Raw genomic sequence first — 19,649 nt, forward strand, 5'->3', positions numbered from 1 at the left:
AGAAAAATCAGAATTAACGTGTTGAACAATTCTGAGAAAGGGTCACTCGAACCGAAATGTTAAATCCGACTCTGATGAATTGCGTTTTGATTTTCCAAATGTCCATATACAGTATTACTTAATGGATTCCAACAATTTCTCAATGACAGACATAAATTAACTTGTCTATAGTTTCCTATTTTCTGCGTCTCTTAAAATGAGGGGCATTTTTCTAATCCATTCCAACTTAACTAGAATCTAAACAATTTTGAAATATTATAACCAATGCATCTACTATCTGTGCTGTCAATTTCTTTAAGACCCTAAGATGAAGGCCATCAGGCCTGGGGACCAGTCTGTCTTTAATTCCAATAGTTTGCTTAGTATACTTTCCCTAATGATGGCAATTGTTATAAGATTCTCCTTTATCCTGTATCCTTTACATTACTTGTTACTATTGGGAGGGTTTTAGTATCCTCCACCATGAAATCCAAGACAAAATGCTGACTTCGTGTTTCTGCCATTTTTGTGCTCCCCATTATTAACTAGTACCATCGTCTAAAGGATCAACGTCCACTTTAGCTACTCTCTTCCTCTTTATGTATTTCTCGAAGCTTTTGCTATATTTTTTTCATATTTTATGCATTTTTTTTCCAAATTCACCTTTGTTCTCTTTTTAAGTAACCCTTTATTGGTCTTTAAAGGTTTCCCAATCCTCCAGCCTGCCACAAAAACAGGGTTAGGGTTATGTGGTAATATATAAAGCGTTATAGTGTGTCTTCGTTTTTTCTCTTTGTTATCTTTAATTTCTTTGTTTAGCAATAGATGCTTTGCCCCAGTTACAATTTTTCTTTCCCTTTGTCATAAATTTTAGTTGGGAGGAACTGAACACCTTCTTTAAATGTCTGCCACTGACAATCAATAGTCTTACCTTTCAGTCTTCCTGCTCAATTCACTAAAGCCAAAAATGCTCTCAAGCCTGTGTAATTACCTTTATTAAACACGACAACATTAGTGTGGAACTCAAGCTTCTTGTCTTCAAACTGAATTTGAAATTACAGAATGTCATAATCACTCTTATCTACAGGATCCTTTACTTTGAGATAATTAATTAATCCTACTTCATTACAGAATACTAAATCCAAAATAACATGTAGCCAGACGAGGTAAAGATGGCAGATTTCCTTTCCTACAAGATATCAGTGTACCAATTGGATATTTTTGACATACAACAGCAGTTACATGATTGGTCTTAGACCAAATTTTATAAAATTTAATTCAAATTTCACCAGCACCAAATCTCTCACGATGGGGCCTGAGCCCTTACCCTGGGAACATTAGCCCAGTGATCTGGGTTACTTGGAGATATGGTAATGCAGTGATAAAGTAACTAATGTACAAGTCTTCTTGTATTATATCAACAGTTTAACTTTCAGGATTCTATGGTGTGGACATGCTTTCTGAATTATTATAGTTTCAAACACAAAGCTGCACAGGAATCAGTGGGATCTAAACTAATGGAGTGAAGTAACTTAAAAGTATATCCTATATCCAGATCTAAGATATAAAATGCTTTTGTTTGATATTAAGCGAGTTTTTTTAAGAAGATGATATATTGTCCAGAGAAAATAATCGATACCATTTACAGGTTTTCCTTTCTATTAATGTAGGTGCAAAATAAAATGTTACAAAAACCAACAGAAACTTATACTTGCCTAAAATCTACTTAAATATAAATCCAAGAATTAATAAGAATTCATATGTTCTTAATTCCTATGAATTCAATTAGGTTCTTTCGTGACATGCCTGGTGAGATAGCACCTTCAATTCAGCTGGAGATTGCATGAGTCTGACTGGGGTTCAGATAAAATAAAAACAACCCTTTCAGATGTTATGACTTAAACTGTAACTAAAAAACTTTTATTTAAAGAAACATTTCAGCAACAAATAGATAAAACAACAGAGTTCACTATAATGTTTCATTAATAATAAACAGTAAGACACTGTAGTGTTGTAGCAAAGGGATACCCTTGGAGTCAGGGCAAAAGCCATTGAAGTAAAGTTGCAAAACAACAATCGCTTTGGGAATAATTTCTCCAAATAGCAAAAGAGATCTAGAGAAGCAACTCTGCACTGAAGTTACAGAGATGTGCCAGAACTGTAAAGTGGAAATATTGGAGGACTTCAATTACTCCAAGTAATGTTAAAGCAAATGGTAAGAAGTCAGGAGGAATTTCTAAATATGTTAAGGAGCACATTTGCTGCTCTTGAACGGGGTGGCTTACTATGACACTAAGAGGATCTGGAATCACACGTAGACCAGACTAGGAAAGGATAGCAGATTTCTTTCCCTAAAAGACATTAGTGAACTAATCAATGACAGTAACTGAGACTATTTTTCAATTCAAGATTTATTGATTTAATTTAAATTCCACCATCTGTCATTTGGAACCCATGTCCCCAGAGCAATAGTTTGTGCCTCTGGATCATTAGTGCAGTCAGATTACTACAACGCCACCATCCCCATTTATGGATCTAGTTGTGGGAATGAGGTGAACCCAAAGTCTGTGGGTAACCCATTTAGGTTAAAGTGATTAGCAGAGAAGGAGCAATCTAAAGCAGATCTTTTACATTGGATGAGGGGTCACTAAAATGGAATAAGAGAGGATACAGCGAGGGTAAAATGGAACTACTTTGGCAGGAAAAACTGCAGCAGAACAAGAGGGAAAGGCAATGTTTCAGTTACAGTTTAGGGACACTTTTAGAGAATGAAACAGCTGTAGAAAAGGAGGCTGTTGAGGAGGAGTTGTCTACTGAGTCAGTATGGGTGGAAGTCAAACAGGAAAGGAGCAGTCACTTTGTTGGGTGTTTCCTATAGACCACCCAATAGCAGCAGAGAGATGGAAGGACAGATTGGACAGCAGATCTTAAAAAGGTGCAAATGTAACAGAGTTGTTGTTATGGGTGACTTCAACTTTCCCAATATTGATTGGAACCTCCTTAGTGCAGATGGTCAGGATGGAGCAGATTTTGTCAGGCGTGTCTAGGAGGAATTCCTGACTCAGTATGTAGATAAGCTGACGGGGGCGGGGGGTGGGGGTAAGGCCATATTGGATTTGGTGCCAGACAATGAGCCAGGCCAGTTGTCAGATCTCCCGGTGGGAGAGCATTTCGGTGACTATGACCACAACTGCCTCACCTTTACCATAGCAATGCAGAGGGATAGGAACAGACAATAAGGGAAGATATTTAATTGGGGAGAGGAAATTATACTGCTATTGGACAGACTATAAATTGGGAACAATTGTTCTAGAGTCAGAGATATACAGCGTGGAAACAGACCCTTTGGTCCAACTCGTCCATGCCAACCAGATATCCTAACCTAATCTAATCCCATTTGCCAGCACTTGGCCCATATCCCTCTAAAGCCTTCCTATGCCCATCCAGATGCCTTTTAAATGCTGCAATTGTACTAAATGCTCCAGCACTTCCTCTGGCAGTTCATTCCATACACACACCACCCTCTGCCTGAAAACGTTGCCCCTGAGGTCCCTTTTATATCTTTCCCCTCACACCCTAAACCTATGCCCCTCTAGTTCTGGACTCCCCCAGCCCAGGAAAAATACTTTGCCCATTTATCCTATCTATGCCCCTCATGATTTTATAAACCTCTATAAGGTCACCCCTCAGACTCCAACGCTACAAGGAAAACAGCCCCAGCCTATTCTCTCTATAGCTGAAATGGTACAATCCTGGCAACATCCTTGTAAATCTTTTCTGAATCCTTTCGAGTTTAACTGTTTTCTACAGGAGATGCACAACAGAAATGTGGAGGCTGTTTAAGAAGCACTTGTTGCGAGTGTTGGATAACTTTGTCCCACTGAAACAGGCAAGAAATTGGAGGGTGAAAGAGCCTTGGATGATGAGAATCTCATCAAGAGGAAGGAGGAAGCTTACTTAAGGTTGAGGAAGTAAGGATCTGGCACAGCTTGGAGGATTACAAGGTAGCTAGGAAAGAACTCAAAATGGACTGAGGATAACTGGGGGGGGGGGGCGCACAAAAAAGTCTTGGTGGGAAGGATTAAGGGATTTCCAAAGGTGTTCTACACTTATGTGAGGAATAAGAGAATGATCAGAGAGAGGGTAGGGCTGATCAGGGATAGTGGAAACCCTAAATGAGTTTTTGCTTCAGTATTCACTAGAACGTGGGACCTCGTTAATAGCGAGAACACTGTGGACCAGGTTAATAGGCTTGAACAAATTGATATTAAGAAAGTGGATGTGCTGGAAATTTTGGGAAGCATAGATAAGTCTCCAGGGCTGGACCAGATATATCCAAGGTTACTAAGGGAAGCGAGGAATGAGATTGTTGTGCCTCTGGCAATGATCTTTGCATCCTCACTCCCCATGGGAGTAGTACCAGATGATTGGAGAGATGCAAATTTTGTTCCTCTGTTCAAGTAAGGGAATAGGGAAACCCCTGGGAATTACAGACCAGTCAGTCTTACGTGTGTAGTAAGCAAAGTATGTAAAGGACTTATGATGATTTGGAAAAACATAGTTTGATTAAAGATAATTAGAATGGCTTTGTGAGGGGCAGGTCATGCCTCACAAGCCTTATTGAGTTCTAGAGGATGTGACGAAAGTCGAGCAGTGTAAGTGGTGTATATAGATTTCAGTAAAGGCATTTGATAAGGTTACCCATTTTAGGCTCATTCAGGATGTTAGGAGGTACGCAATATAGGAAAATCTGGCTGTCTGTATACAGAATTGGCTAGCCGAAAGAAGACAGCAAGTGGTTGTGAATGGAAGTATTCTGCCTAGAGGCCGATGACCAGTGGTGTCTTGCAGGGATCGGTTCTTGAGCTTCTGCTTTTTGTAGTTTTTATAAATGACTTGGATGAAGAAGTGGAAGACTGGGTTAGTAAGTTTGCCAATGATACAAACATCGATGGTGTTGGATAGTCTCGAGGGCTGTTGCAGGCTACAACAAGACATTAACAGGATGTGGAGCTGGGTAAGAAGTGGATAAATGCGAAGTGATTCATTTTGGAAAGTCTAATTTAAATGCTGAATACAGGGTTAGAGACAGGATTCCTGGCAGTGTGGAGGAGCAGGGGATCTTGGGACCATGTACATAGATCCCTCAAAGTTGCCACCAAGTTGATCGGGTTGTTAAGAATGCTTTTGGTGTTTTGGCTTTCATTAATGGGGGATTGAGTTTAAGAGCCACGAGGTTTTGCTGCAGTTCTCTAAAATGCTGGTTAGACCACACTTGGAGTATTGTGTCCAGTTCTGAACACCTCATTATAGGAAGGGTGTAGATGTGTTAGAGAGGGTGTAATAGAGATTTACCAGGATGTTGCCTGGGTTGCAAGTATGTGTTATGAAGAGAGGTTGAGTGAACTTGGGCTTTTCACACTGGAGAGAAGAAGGGAGGTGACTTGATAGAGGTGTATAAGGTAATGAAAGGCCTAGATAGATGAGATAGCCAGAGTCTTTTCCCCAGGACAGAAATGGCTGTCACAAGGTGTCATAATTTTGAGGTGATTGGGGGAAAGTATAGGGAGATGTCAGAGGTAGGTTATTTACACAGAGAGTTTGGTTGCGTGGAATGCACTGCCAGTGGTGGTAGTAGAGTCAGACACACTAGGGACATTTAAGCAACTGCTGGACAAACCCATGGATGGTAATAAATTGAGGGGTGTGTAGGTTAGGTTGGTCTTAGATTAAGATAAATGCTCTGCACAACATGACGAGCCGAAGGGCCTGTACTGTGCTGTACTGTTCTATATTCTGGAAGAAGATGGTATTTGCTGCAAACAAGAAAAGTTTGAGGGGCAGATGAAGAGGAGAAGAAAGACAGGTGAAGATAAAATATGAGAATAGAATTGTGGTCAAAACATACTGGAATCCAAGATGTTCTACCAGCAAGTTAATAGTAAGTGGGTTGCAAAAGGCAGTATGGGATCTATCGGGGACAAAGAGAATGATGCATGCTTAGAGATGCAGGGCAAGCTAGAATACTTCGTAAGTATATTGTATTGGTGTCTACGACGGAAGAGGGCATTGACAAATTATCGATGAAAGCAGAGATAGTAAATGTTTGAAGTCAAAATTGACAGGTGGAATGTAATAGAACAGCTGGTTGTAATTAAAATCAATAAATCATGTAGCCTGGATTTGTAGCACAGTTTGCTGAAGAAAAGTGGGATAGCAGAAGAGTTTGCCATAATCATTCAAACTTACCTAGTTATGGGAGAGGCAGGAGAATGTAGGAAAGTCACAAACATGACCCCGTTCATAAAATATTAAGCAGCTCTTGGAGAGTTTTGAATTAATTAAAGATGGCTAAGATGAATTTGTAAAAGGCAACCTATGCTTAACTAGCTGAAGTAAATGGAAGTTGATGACAAAATAAAATGGATGTTATCCATGTGGTTTTTAAGAAAGGCTTTTAGCAATATACGACATAGAAGGTTGGTTAACAAAAGAACTGAAGCTTTTGGAATAGAAACGTGATTGTCACCTTGGATATAAATTACCCTCAGGACAGAAAACATCAAGTCACAGTAAATGGCTGTTTCTCAGATTGGAGTACACAATGGTCTCCCTCAAAGGTTAGTTAATATATGCTTATTGATAGATATTTTGAATATTGGAGAAGAGTAGAATTGAAAATGTCAATGATGCCAAACTCTGAAGTTGGCAAACAGTAAGGATGATACCAATAGATGGTTAGCAGAATGAGCAGACAACGAGCAAATGCAATTTAATGCAAACAAGTGACAAGGAGAGTCTAACATATTAAATTCTACAAGGAGAGATGGACCTGGGGCTTGTGTGCAAAAATCTTTAAATGTAGTTGAACAAATTGGAAGAATAGTCAACAAAGAATATATGATTTTGAATCTCATATAGAGACACTCTTTACAAAAGCTGGAAAGTTGTGCTTTATGAAGCTCTGGTCGAGCCACGACCAAAGTATGGTGTCCAGTTGTCAGCACAATTTAGGAAGCATGTGAGGATTCAGAGAAAATGTACCATAATGGTTCAAGAAGGGAGTGTAGCTACTAGATTAGAGTGGAGAACTATGGTTGTTCTCCTTGGAGAGTTTAAGGGAGGAATTGAAGCTGTTCCTGTTAGCTGATGGTAAATGGACTAGGAGTCATGAAGTGGTAATTTGCTGGAACTCTCTGCCTACAATGATGGAGAAAGCTGAGATAATCATTAATTTTTTTTAAAAAACTGGATGAGCATTTGAGAGAAATAAGCTTGCAGAACTTCAGGAAAACAGTTGAGGAAAGGGACTGGCGGATTGCTCGAAAATGAGATGGCATATGCTTGCTGAGGCAAAGAGATGCATTCTGTGCTGTAATGACTCTAGCCAAACATGGGCCAACATCTTCAATACAGTTAGTATGGAAACAATATATTTAATCTATCACAAATACAGGATGAAGCTTACCAGAAAATGCTTCTCACTGAATCTAAACAAAATTTTAATAATACACTGAAGATCTTTATATGAAATTATTAAAAAGAACGTTTGTGCATCAAACTTTTGTAACATTCTGCTAGATAACACCTTGAAACTATTGCAGCCGTAAAGGACAAAATAAAAATCACACATCAGGTTATAGTCCAACAGGTTTATGTGGAAGCACTAGTTTTCGGAGCACTGCTCTTTCATCAGGTAGCAATGATTTTTATAGATGAATGAGTAAAAATGGTTCACTTGTATTGATCTTGTGATGATCAGTTTCTTTGTAAAGGCATTTCATTTGTATGTGTACTGTGTTCAGGATAAGAAAAATAGATCTTTTACAGTTAGTGTTTTGTTTTAGGAGGAATCCCTGGAAGGAACATACCACAGCCTCCCCCTCAATCTTTGAAACTTTCTGCACTGGCCAATATGGCTAAAACCTTTGCAGTCAGTAATGCAGGTAATTTTTAAAATATATTTCTCCAGCTTTTAAGACTTAAATACTGTGGAAAATGGTAGTTATTGAACATTTTACAGCTATGCATGCTTCACACCACTCTTTTTCTCACCTTCTCCTGAAGACATTGACTTTTGCCAACTTACAGTTGCATAGTCATTGGCCACCACTTTTTAAGTTACCCACAAGGCAACTTCCTTCACATGCAACCTTCTCATCAATGGACTTATTGAAACCAAAGCATAATCCTGACATTAATGACATGATCACAGACATTACTTGTGGAATATTTAGGATATTTTGAAAAGACAATCAATTGGAATTTTGATTTACTGTACTGAAACAGAAGACATGCCAACTCCAAATTTTCCTTCCCGTTATTAATATTAACTTCAGCAGAAATCTAGCGAAACCCGTGGTAGCCCCATGTTCTGAAACTGGATTTATTAACTGGAATCAAGGCTGATGAATGACGACAAAATATGGTAAGAAGCTCTTGTGCTCTAATAAAGGTTTTACTGCAAATACAATTCCTTATAATCATTCTCAACTGAATGTTCTAACTGAGGAACACCAAAGGTTTAAAGAATGTTCAGATCAAATGACACTGGTCTTGGCTTGATAATAACTTTATAATGGAGAATTTTTTTAAGACCATGACACAGGCAATCAGAGATGTAGTGGGTAAATGAGCCATTGTAGCATTGATTTATATAAGTCAGAGATAGCCAATTTTATTTCCCAGCTTTTGAATAACTGAGTTCTGCTGGTGTGGTCTTTGGGTGCTACAAATGGTATATTTTGCTACGCAGAATAATAATCTGCTAGAACTCCTGCACCAGGAAACAATAAGGTTTGTCTGTATGCTCGTAGGTTGAACAGCCTTCCAATATTATTGTTTAGGGTAATGTATCAGCACTGGCATTGCAGTGAAGTGTTAGGCAAGTGATGGGTCCTGTGAGCTGTGAAAAGTAGTTACATTCAGTAAAGAGGCACAATAAGTGACAATTCCATAAGGTTCATTTGTGCATAGAGGTAAGAAGAAAAAGATTTTAGAAACCAACATCCTGATATTTGCATAATTTCATTTGTTTATCAGATAAAGAAGAGAATTTTGAAGAACAGTTATCCACAGGAGCCAGGAATGCAGAATCTGACAATAAGGAAGAAGCAAAAAGACAAGAAATTACATTAGGAGACCAGAGAATCCTGCTTCCTCCACCTCGCAGGAAAAATCTGCAACAAGGGAACAAAGAACAAAGTATAAATCCTGTACCACTTCCAAGAAAATCTGTAGCATTGCAAAAAAGTCTAATTCAGGATGAAATGACCAGCACAGAAAAGCAGTCATCATTGTATTCAATATCAACAAGGAAAGTGGTCAATGACTGGGAAGAAAAAGAGAATAATGAAGAATGTTTACCATCCGAAGGTAGAGCTGACCATTTAATTAAGTTCTAAAGATGAATTATATCAGAAACTCTATGTTTAACTCTGTTTCTCTCTCCATGGATACTGCTAGACCTGCTAAGTTTCTCCAATATTTTCTTTATTTCAGATTTCCAACATCTGCAGTATTTTACTTTTATTTGTCTTTTTTTTCCAAAATTCAGTAATGTAATTAAAAGGTCAAGACTTGTAATTAGGGAAATGACTTACCACTATTTTCATTTCTAGACTATTTTACACAGAATTTCGGTACAGGCAATACATACTATACAAAGCGCATACAGCTAATCATATGTACAGCATATGTAAGATACAGCAAGTATTGAAATCTGTTGTGATACCGTACACCATACCAAGTTAGAGTCAAGAGTGTGGTGCTGGCTACCTCTGAAAAACAATTGAATCAGCTGAGCAACCCAATGAAACCAGAAAGTATGAAGTTGGCTAATCCTTTGTTTAAAAATTGAAAATTAGTTTGTTTATTTTTAAGAAGTTACTTGCTGCAGGTCAGGTAGCATCCGAGGAGCAGAAGAATCGATGTGTCAGGCATAAGCCTTTCATCAGAAATGAGGCTGCACATACCACACCACACTCTCGACTCTGATCTCCAGCATCTGCAGTCCTCACTTTCTCCTAGTTCTTTTACCATACCAAGTCACTTCACTATTTATGACTTATTTCACTGTTAAAGGTAGAAAATAGAGACAACCTATTTCTACCATTTTGCTTCACAGCTTTGAATAGAAGCCTCAGGGAACTCTCAGAATCAATGGTTGAGATGTTCCTTGGTGCAGAAAAAAATCTCATGTTCTAAGAAAAAAGTTTAATTTGAAAATTGAAGGCTTATAAGATTGAAAGGTACCTGCTCAATAACAGGTAGATGCACTTTAGACTTCACTCATTGCAACCAGCTCCTTGAGATTCTGACCAATTCACATACAGGCTAGAAGTATGAGATTAAGGATAGAATTTAATGCTCACCCCTCGAAGTCAATTCAAAGGTTTGCTTGTGCTCTCCCAGGAAGGAGAGAAATTAGTCATTGAAAGGCACTCTGCGTTTGATCGAGAAACTTGGCATCAGGAAGTAAGTCCCATTGAGAGCCACCCCTTGCTCTTCAACCCTTGCTCCATCCAAACTGGAGACCCCATTCCACCCTCACAGGAAGGGGATGGAAAACAGCATTTTTTTAAACACAGCTTAGCTGTGCTAATCAGTGTTTCTCCCCTTTCTATTTACAAACCACCATCCTTCACAACCATTTCTCCAAGTGAGAATGCTGGCTACCTCTGAAAAACAATTGAATCAGCTGAGCAACCCAATGAAACCAGAAAGTATGAAGTTGGCTAATCCTTTGTTTAAAAATTGAAAATTAGTTTGTTTATTTTTAAGAAGTTACTTGTTACAGTTTGGTTTTCTCCTGCCATGCCACCATACTTAGTCTCATAACCTGTCATTACGAGTATGAAACCAGCTGCTGAGTTGGTGATGATCGTCCAGTTTATTTCCTCTTTCCTGTCTTCTTTTCATTTATATATTGTTAAAATGATAAGAAACTGGCAGCAGACAGGACCTAATGAATTGTGGATATGGATTTGCAAAACAAGCCTCCATATTAAGCTTCTATTGATCATTCAAGTTTGGAAAATCAGAATTGTACAATTCTGTTTGGTGTCTCTGCGCTGTCTTACTGGCAGAGCATGTCACTGCTCACTCCCTATAGCCTGTTACTTGTCATTTATCAGCACAAACCTGAATGTTATCCAGGTCTAACTGCACAAGGAAATGGTTCAGTATAAGTCATGGATGATAGCAAATACTGCCATCATCTGTGAACTTCCCATTGCTAACCTTGTGATGGTTGTGCAAAGGACACCAGTCCTGCAGTTAAAATCAAGGATGTATATGTAGTACAGAGATTAATGGTTTTCAGGGATGGAGGAAGTTACAGAAACATGGGAGAGGCAAAGCTCATGAAGGAATCTGGAAAGCAAGATTGAAGATTTTGAAATTGGACATTTTGGACTGCAAGCATTATTAATGGATGGGAATAGGCAAAGGCCCAGATATGAAAGAGGTTTGGATAAAATCATGTGTATCCTGTGTGGACAATGGGTAGCTCACTAGAAAAGCATTGGAATAGTCCAATCTGAGTATTATAAAGGCATAGTGTTTTAGCAGCAAATGAACAGAGACAGGAACAATTGTTTTGTTTCAGTAAATAGATGACCTTAGAGATGAATGGCTATATGTTTGGAAGTTCATCTAGATTAAATAGATGCCAATAATTACAGCCTCTGGTAGGGATCAGGCAACAGAGATTTGATGGGGATCAAAACAATAGCTGTAGTCATCTCAACATTTAATTAAGGAAAACTTCAGGTCATCTAGGAATGAATGTTGAATATGACATGTGACGGTAGACAGAGATTGGGTCCGTCCGTATACATGTTGAACTTGACGCTGTCATTGAACGTGTACGAGAAATGAAAGCTGATTCAGGCAAACATTAAGCCAAACCCACTGGCATCTCTCCCCATTAGAAAGAGAGATAGATATACATTTGGCTGTATAGCTTGGTTATATAGGGACATTATTCCACATAAAGTGTTGGACAAGGTATGGAAGAAGGTCCTCCATGAACTGGGACAGAGATTGAAACTACCCAGTCAGCATTATTCTACACTATCCCTGAGGTCAATCAACTACAGGTTAGGCAGACTGTAAGAAGGCTTTAAAAGTATTTGTAATTAATCTTTCTTATAGGGGGGGCACTTGTGGAACCAACTCAACTGAACAAAGTGACTCTACGGCTAATAGAAAGTAAACCCTCAGTCCTAATCTGAGCTCTGTTGAAGCTATATTAGGTGTCCATAGGTGTTTTTTTCTGATATTCATGATACTTTGAACTTGCAGGAAAACAGTTAAACCTTCTAATTTTTTCAAATCTATTAAATGATATGGAAATTGAATGCCATGTGCAGTTTCTAAAGAAATCCAGATACTGTCTTAACCAGAAAGAATGCCATTCTGCATTATTTAAAAACAACTCTGACATTTTCAAGGCTTCAGTTCTGCCAGATTCTGGGGGCATCATGATGTTAACAAGATGGTAGTCTGTTTCAAACAAGAAATCCAGTTACAATTATTCCCTTACCAGTAGATTGTCCTGCTTCACCTCACTATTAAAAATATAGTACGGCAGTTAAACAGAAAATTTGAACACTGGTTCTTCCCCTTCTTCATTGTCCAGTTTATATTGCCCATTATTTATTTGGAAAAGTAATGTAATTAATATTAAAAATGTTCAAAGAATGTCAGATTCTGTATTAATCACTATTAACCTTACAGATAAAGGTGAAACCTACGTAACAGCACTGTTACCTACAGCTAACTTGAAAGGCACAGAAGAAGCAACTTTAACTTTAGAAGAAAATCTTTCCAATCAGTATTGAAGAAGAGTGCTTAAGAATCTGAAGTGGTCTTTCAAGGAGAAAAATACTTCAGCATAAACAGACTAAAAATTGCGCAGATGTCTGTCCAGTATACCTCACTGAAATATCCTGCAAAAATCAGAAACAGGACATGATTTCAATCATTTTTGATACAATTTATTAAAATGTATAATAGAAAATAGGAAATAAAATATTTTAAGCTGAACGTACAGAAATATCTCAGAGCAGAGCACCGTACATTACTTTTACTGTTTGTTTTTACAGATTCATTATTGGCTGCATTATAGCTATTTAATGTTTTGATCTGGAACAGGAATCCAGGACAAGCTACGAGATGCACTACCTCTTCATTGTGCAAATGTCCAGTTTTTACTTCAGGGTTATCTTGCAGACTGGAGAGATTAAAATAGGTACCAATGGAGGGGGGAGGGGGAACCTAGCTTTTCTCAACAGCACTTTCTCAGAGCAGATTTAGCATTGTGCCTGTCATTATAAATTGTTGAAAGAAAAGCAGTTATATTTTTGCCTCATTGTGCTTATCAAAGTTCAGTAATAAATTTACTGAACCAAGATGACTGAGGAAGGGCCATTGGCATTTTTATCTGACAGTGAAGAACTGCAGCAATGGGAATCCTTTGGAATCTACAAGTGGCACCAACTCCTCATTCAACCAACTTGCAATAAACAAGATCCAGTGGCAAATCAATCCTATTTATCGTGATAAACATGAATGATATCAACAAATTCTTAATGATTTTGAATGATCTATGTTACAGCACTTTTCAGGTGCTCCAATCCAATAAGGGCAAATCGGCTTTGATGATTTAAACTTGTCCTACCCTCTTCAACTCTGACTCCCTGTCCAAAGCCTTCATGTTTCACCAGTTGTCACTTTAGAGTGTTGAATGAATTGTTAGATTCATTCTGACAGAATGTATCATTTTAAAGAAGTGAGAGATACAAAGTGAGACTGGGAAAGAAATAGGGTAAAGGAAATAGTCACACTTTATGGAAGTTGTATCATATTTCTGACCAGTGAGGGTTGGGAACAACTTAGGTTAAGTACAATTCAATTTAAAAATGATATTGAAGTGATGGAGTTAAATTCTGCCTTATTATTATGTTTTATTTAACACAATATTAAAAATAGTATTTCAATGCTTGTTAAATTGAGATAAAAATCAACTTTTGTTACTAAATTGCTTGCCTTTTCCAGTTTTAGACAGAAAGGCTTCTTGAAAATTTCAAGATGTTGTAGGATTGATAAAATGAAGCCACTGATAATACAATAGCGTCAACTTGGTTCTGCTTTTAAATGGTTTTATACATCCTAATTTTTTTATATTGGATAAATAAAGAAACAAATAAAGACTTTGAATACATTATGCAGCGTCTTGTCCAATGTAAATTTCCTGTAATAATATATTGAGCAAATGCTCCTACCATTAACCAATATGCTTTTGAGGATGGTGCCTAATTCAAATGAATAGTAGGGGTACATCTCAGAGGGGAACACATGGAGCTTTACATCCCAGCAATACAGTGCAAGGAGTATCATGTTACAGGAAGCAAGGTCAATTCGAGACTGAGGATCCTGGGCAGTCTGAAGCATTTAGTAACTAGATAAAATTTCCTGTAAAGCACTTTTATCTATTTTCTCAGGACTGAGGAATTGTTTTATATTTTGCAATCTCCAATTTTTTTTAATGGATATGCGGAAAACAAGTATTCTGAGGGAATTGCAAATGCACTGCCACACAGTGGCCATTAACTTGTATCTATGAAAAAGTTTGTGAAATACATGTCTCTCTCAAGATTGTAAAAACTCCATCAGTCCATGGATGCAAACTTTTAAACCCAGCTCTAACAAACTGAATTAATGTGGCTACAAACTGTCAATCAGGAGAGTAAAGGGATGTATGGGAAACATTATCAGAAAGCAATATCAACAAAGTATTATGAATATAAACCCAAGGACAGAGTCTTGCATTTCGTACACAATTTAAACTCTCTACTTTTGTATATCTTACAAATTATTTACATTTATTCAAAGTATTAATATAACCTTTCAAACAATTTTCATATGAATACTTGTATACTAACTTGTGTAAGTTGTGTAGCATTTGTGATCAATAACAATTTTCTTGGAAACTATGTAGAAGGTTTGACTGCAATCATTTCCCTCAATATAGCTTCTTGAGAAAATGTAATTTCCTGCAGTGCTTTGGGCAAAACTAGTATGTTGGAGAGCACATTCCAACACAATCTTGCTATAATACACTAGAATCTGCTTCTATTTATGCGTCAACATTTCAGTTTATTTCTGCTTTCTTTCTACTGGCTTTCTGAAAAGCGTTGGTTCACACATTATACCATAAAACATTGCAGCAGAAATTAGGCCATTCAGCCCATCTAGTCTGCTCCACCTTTCAGTCATGGCTGGCAAGTTTCTCAACTCCATTCTCCTGTAACCCTTGATCCCCCGATACTCAATAACATATCTATCTCAGTGTTAAATATACTCAATGACCTGGCCTCCAGAGCCTTCTGTGGCAATGAATACAATAGATTCACCACTCTCTGGCTGAAGAAGTTTCTCCTTATCTCTGTTCTATAAAGGTCGTCCCTTTACTCCAAGGCTGTGCTCTTGGGTGCGAGTCTCTCCTACCAATGGAAACATCTTCCCAACATCTACTCTGTCCAAGCCATTCAGTATTCTATATGTTTCAATTAGATAGAGTCATAGATATGTACAGCATGGAAACAGACCCTTGGGTCCAACTTGTCTATGTTGATCAGATATCCCACCCAATCTAGTCCCACCTGCTAGCACCCGGCCCATATCCCTCCAAACCCTTCCTATTCATATGTCCATCCAGATGCCTTTTAAATATTCCAATTGTACCAGCCTCCACCACTTCCTCTGGCAGCTCATTCCTATGCAGTACCACCCTCTGCATAGAAAAGTTGCCCCTAAGGTCTCATTTATATCTTTTCCCTCTCTCTCCCTAAACCTATGCCCTCGAGTTCTGGACTCCCCCATCCCAGGGAAAAGACTTTGTCTATTTATCCTATCCATGCCCCTCATGATTTTGTAAGGTCACCCCTCAGCCTCCAACACTCCAGAGAAAACATCCCTAGGCTATTCAGTCTCTCCCTATAGCTCAAATCCTCCAACCCTGGCAACCTTGGGAAATCTTTCTGAGCCCTTTCATGTTTCACAACATTTTTCCAATAGGAAGGAGACCAGAATTGCACGCAATATTTCAACAGTGGCCTAACCATTGTCCTGTACAGCCGCAACATGACCTCCCAACTCCTGTACTCAATACTCTGACCAATAAAGGAAAGCATACCAAACGCCGCCTTCACTATCCTATCTACCTGTGACTCCACTTTCAAGGACCTATGAACCTGCACTTCAAGGTTTCTTCATTCAGCAACACACCCTAGGACCTTACCATTAAGTGTATAAGTCCTGCTAAGATTTGCTTTCCCAAGATGCAGCACCTCACAGTTATCTAAATAAACTCCATATGCCACTTCTCAGCCCATTGGCCCATCTGATCAAGATCCTGTTGTAATCGGAGGTAACCTTCTTCGCTGTCCACTACACCTCCAATTTTGGTGTCATCTGCATACTTACTAACTATACTTATACTCACATCCAAATCATTTATATAAATGATGAAAAGTAGTGGACCCAGTACCGATCCTTGTGGTACTCCACTAGTTGCAGGCCTCCAGTCTGAAAATCAACCCTCCACCACCTTTCTACCTTTGAGCCAGTTCTGTATCCAAATGGTTAGTTCTCCCTGTATTCCATGAGATCTCTCAAGGTATTCCTGATGAAGGGCTTTTGCCCAAAACATCGATTTCGCTGCTCCTTGGATGCTGCCTGAACTGTTGTGCTCTTCCAGCACCACTAATCCAGAATCTGGTTTCCAGCATCTGCAGTCATTGTTTTTACTTCCATGAGATCTAACCTTGGTCCCATGGGGAACCTTGTCAAATGCCTATCTCCCCTCATCCATTTAAACTCCATCAAGTATTGACCCAGAGTCCTCGAACATTCCAAATGTGTTAAACTTTTCATTCCTGGAATCATTGTCATGAACCTCCTCTAAGAATACACCCCAGGGCCAGTTCATCCTTCCCAATGGAGCCCAAAACTGCACAAAGTACTGCAAATGTGGTCTGACCACTGCCTTATACAGCCTCAGAAGTGCTTCCCTGCTTTAATACTCAAGTCTTCTCAAAATAAGTGCCACCATTGCATTTGCCTTTCTAACTACTGACTCAACTTGCCAGTTTACCTCGAGAGACTGGACTTTATGATCAAATAGTCTCCTAAGATAAATTTGGACTTCTCTGCCCCCAAGAGATAAGCAATGCTGATAGCTGGAATGTTTAAGACATATTAGACTTTTGTACACTAATGATGTCAAGGAATTGTGGAGTTTAGGAATGTAAAAGGGGTAGTGGTACAGATCAGCAGAATTTGATTAAATGATGAAGCAAGCTGAAGGGGCTGAAAGCCTTATTCCTGTTTCTATGACCAACCAGGCTCTCAAAAAGGTTTGCTTGGATAGGTGGTCAGTGTTCACTAATTACTAAAGTGACACCCCTGTTTAAAAAGGGAGTAAGGCAAGTACCTGGACTAGAACTCCCAAGTCTCTTTGCACTTCAGACGTTTGAATTTTCTCCCCATTTAGAAAATAGTCCATGCCTTTATTCTTCCTACCAAAGTGCATGACTTCACACTTTCCCACATTGTACTCCATCTGCCACTTCTTTGTCCAAATCCTTCTGTAGCCTCCCTGCCTCCTCAATGCTACCTATCTTTGTATCATCTGCAAACTTAGCCACAATGCCGTCAGTTCCTTCATCTAGATTGTTAATGTATAAAGTGAAAAGACGGTGGTGCCAACACAGCCTTGTGGAACACCACTTGTCACCAGCTGCCATTCTGATAAGGACTTTTTATCAACACACTCTGCTTTCTGACAGACAGCTTCTATCCATGCTAACACCTTGCCTCTAACACCATGGGCCCTTACCTTACTCAGTAGCCTCCTGTGCAGCATTGTATCAAAGGTCTCCTTGAATTCCAGATAGATAGCATTCATTGGCTATCTTTGGTCTAACATGTTCATTATGTCCTCAAAGAATTCTAGCAGATTTGTCAGGCATGACCTCCCCTTGATGAAACAATACTGACTTTGCTGTATTTTACTGTTCATTTCCAAATATTCAAAAATCTCATCCTTCACAATGGATTTCAGGATCTTACCCACAACCGAGGTTAGGCTAATCGGTCTGTAATTTTCCGTCTTTTGCCTTACTCCCTTTTTAAACAGGGGTGTCACTTTAGTAATTAGTGAACACTGACCACCTATCCAAGCAAACCTTTTTGAGAGCCTGGTTGGTCATAGAAACAGGAATAAGGCTTTCAGCCCCTTCAGCTTGCTTCATCATTTAATCAAATTCTGCTGATCTGTACCACTACCCCTTTTACATTCCTAAACTCCACAATTCCTTGACATCATTAGTGTACAAAAGTCTAATATGTCTTAAACATTCCAACTATCAGCATTGCTTATCTCTTGGGGGCAGAGAAGTCCAAATTTATCTTAGGAGACTATTTGATCATAAAGGCCAAGTGAAATTCACATGCCTGTGCATTTCTGTCTTTGTCCAATAGTCATACATGTTCACTTTGTAGCAGCAGCTGTTGAGCAGCAATCATAAACTGAAAAAAGTTTGACAATTGTTAAACTTTATTCTGGGATAAGGAGAAACACAACAACCCCTCATTCTAATGAATTAACTCATCACAGGCTGTAAACTGAACTTGAAAAGGGTCATCAAGGTATTGAGGGTGGGTTTTGCAATTGAGGAACAGAAAAAAATGCTAAAGACAGTACTTTTTGATTTGACTTCACTAAAGAGGAACAATGCAATGTCTCAGTAAAGACATGCAGCAGAGAAATTAAATAGGATGTATTTAATCATAGAATCCACACAATAGAGAAGCAGGCCAGTTGGCCCATTGAGACCACACCAAAGCTCTGAACAGCATCATATCCAGACCCATCTCCTATCCTATTCCTGTAACACTACATACATTACATTGCCAATCCACCTAACCTACACATCTTTGGACTCTGGGAGGAAACCAGATCACCCAGAAGTGGGGAGAATGTATGGAGTTTGCACAGTCATCCAAGGCTGGACTCAAACCCAAATCCTTCATGTTGTGAGGTTTAGGAGTGCTTTAAGTAGAAAACTCTTCTGGTCTAATTAGAATACATCCTAGGAATGCTGAAGGAAATAAGCTTCCAATCTTGTTTCTAAGTTAGGATTGGTACCAGAAGATTTGATGATCCTTGCTGACAAAAAGGAGAGAACTAAGCCTGCCAACTACAGACAAGACAGTCAAATATTAATCGTAGGGAAAATATTTGGGGCATTAATCTGGAAGGGGATGTTAAGTTGGAGATAATACAGGAAGAAGGTATTTGCTGGAGATGGCAGGTCTACAAACAGATGAGGTGAATCAAGCAATCTCAGTCCCACTCAGCTGGACAATAGAGAAGAGACATTATTTAAGTGAGAGACATTGTATTATTGGCCCAAATTTTCCAAACAGTAACAGAAACCCTTTCTAATTCTGACCAGAAAATATGTTGATGTGGGATCCTTCCAAATGAAGTTTGTGCAGAAATCCTCACAGAGGCCACACACTGTTTTAAAATTCTGATAAATTAAAATGTCTCAGAACCTCCTGCTGTGTCATTGAGTGTATGGGTTAATTAGGTGGGG

The 19,649-nt window shown here is 38.7% G+C and overlaps 1 protein-coding gene across 4 annotated transcripts in view; it reads left to right on the plus strand.

Moving 5' to 3' along the window:
• The window catches only part of carmil2 (capping protein regulator and myosin 1 linker 2), a 184,118-nt gene extending 169,909 nt beyond the window's left edge, over positions 1 to 14,209 (plus strand). For 3 of the 4 annotated variants that reach the window (XM_043707061.2, XM_087995933.1, XM_043707064.2), the window contains 3 exons: positions 7,827 to 7,925; positions 9,022 to 9,354; positions 12,721 to 14,209. In XM_043707061.2, the coding sequence (XP_043562996.2) occupies positions 7,827 to 7,925; positions 9,022 to 9,354; positions 12,721 to 12,824 (536 nt within the window). In that variant the 3' untranslated portion in view covers positions 12,825 to 14,209. Of the gene's footprint in view, positions 1 to 7,826; positions 7,926 to 8,321; positions 8,408 to 9,021; positions 9,355 to 12,720 lie in introns of those variants that run through there. The other variant, XR_015759967.1, reaches the window with a different exon arrangement.
• Positions 14,210 to 19,649: the final 5,440 nt, after the last annotated feature.

This window comes from Chiloscyllium plagiosum, unplaced genomic scaffold (assembly GCF_037043375.1).
Source record: "Chiloscyllium plagiosum isolate Xiang-an unplaced genomic scaffold, Cpla_swu_hap1 HiC_scaffold_17, whole genome shotgun sequence".
In the NCBI taxonomy this organism is placed as follows: Eukaryota; Metazoa; Chordata; class Chondrichthyes; order Orectolobiformes; family Hemiscylliidae; genus Chiloscyllium; species Chiloscyllium plagiosum.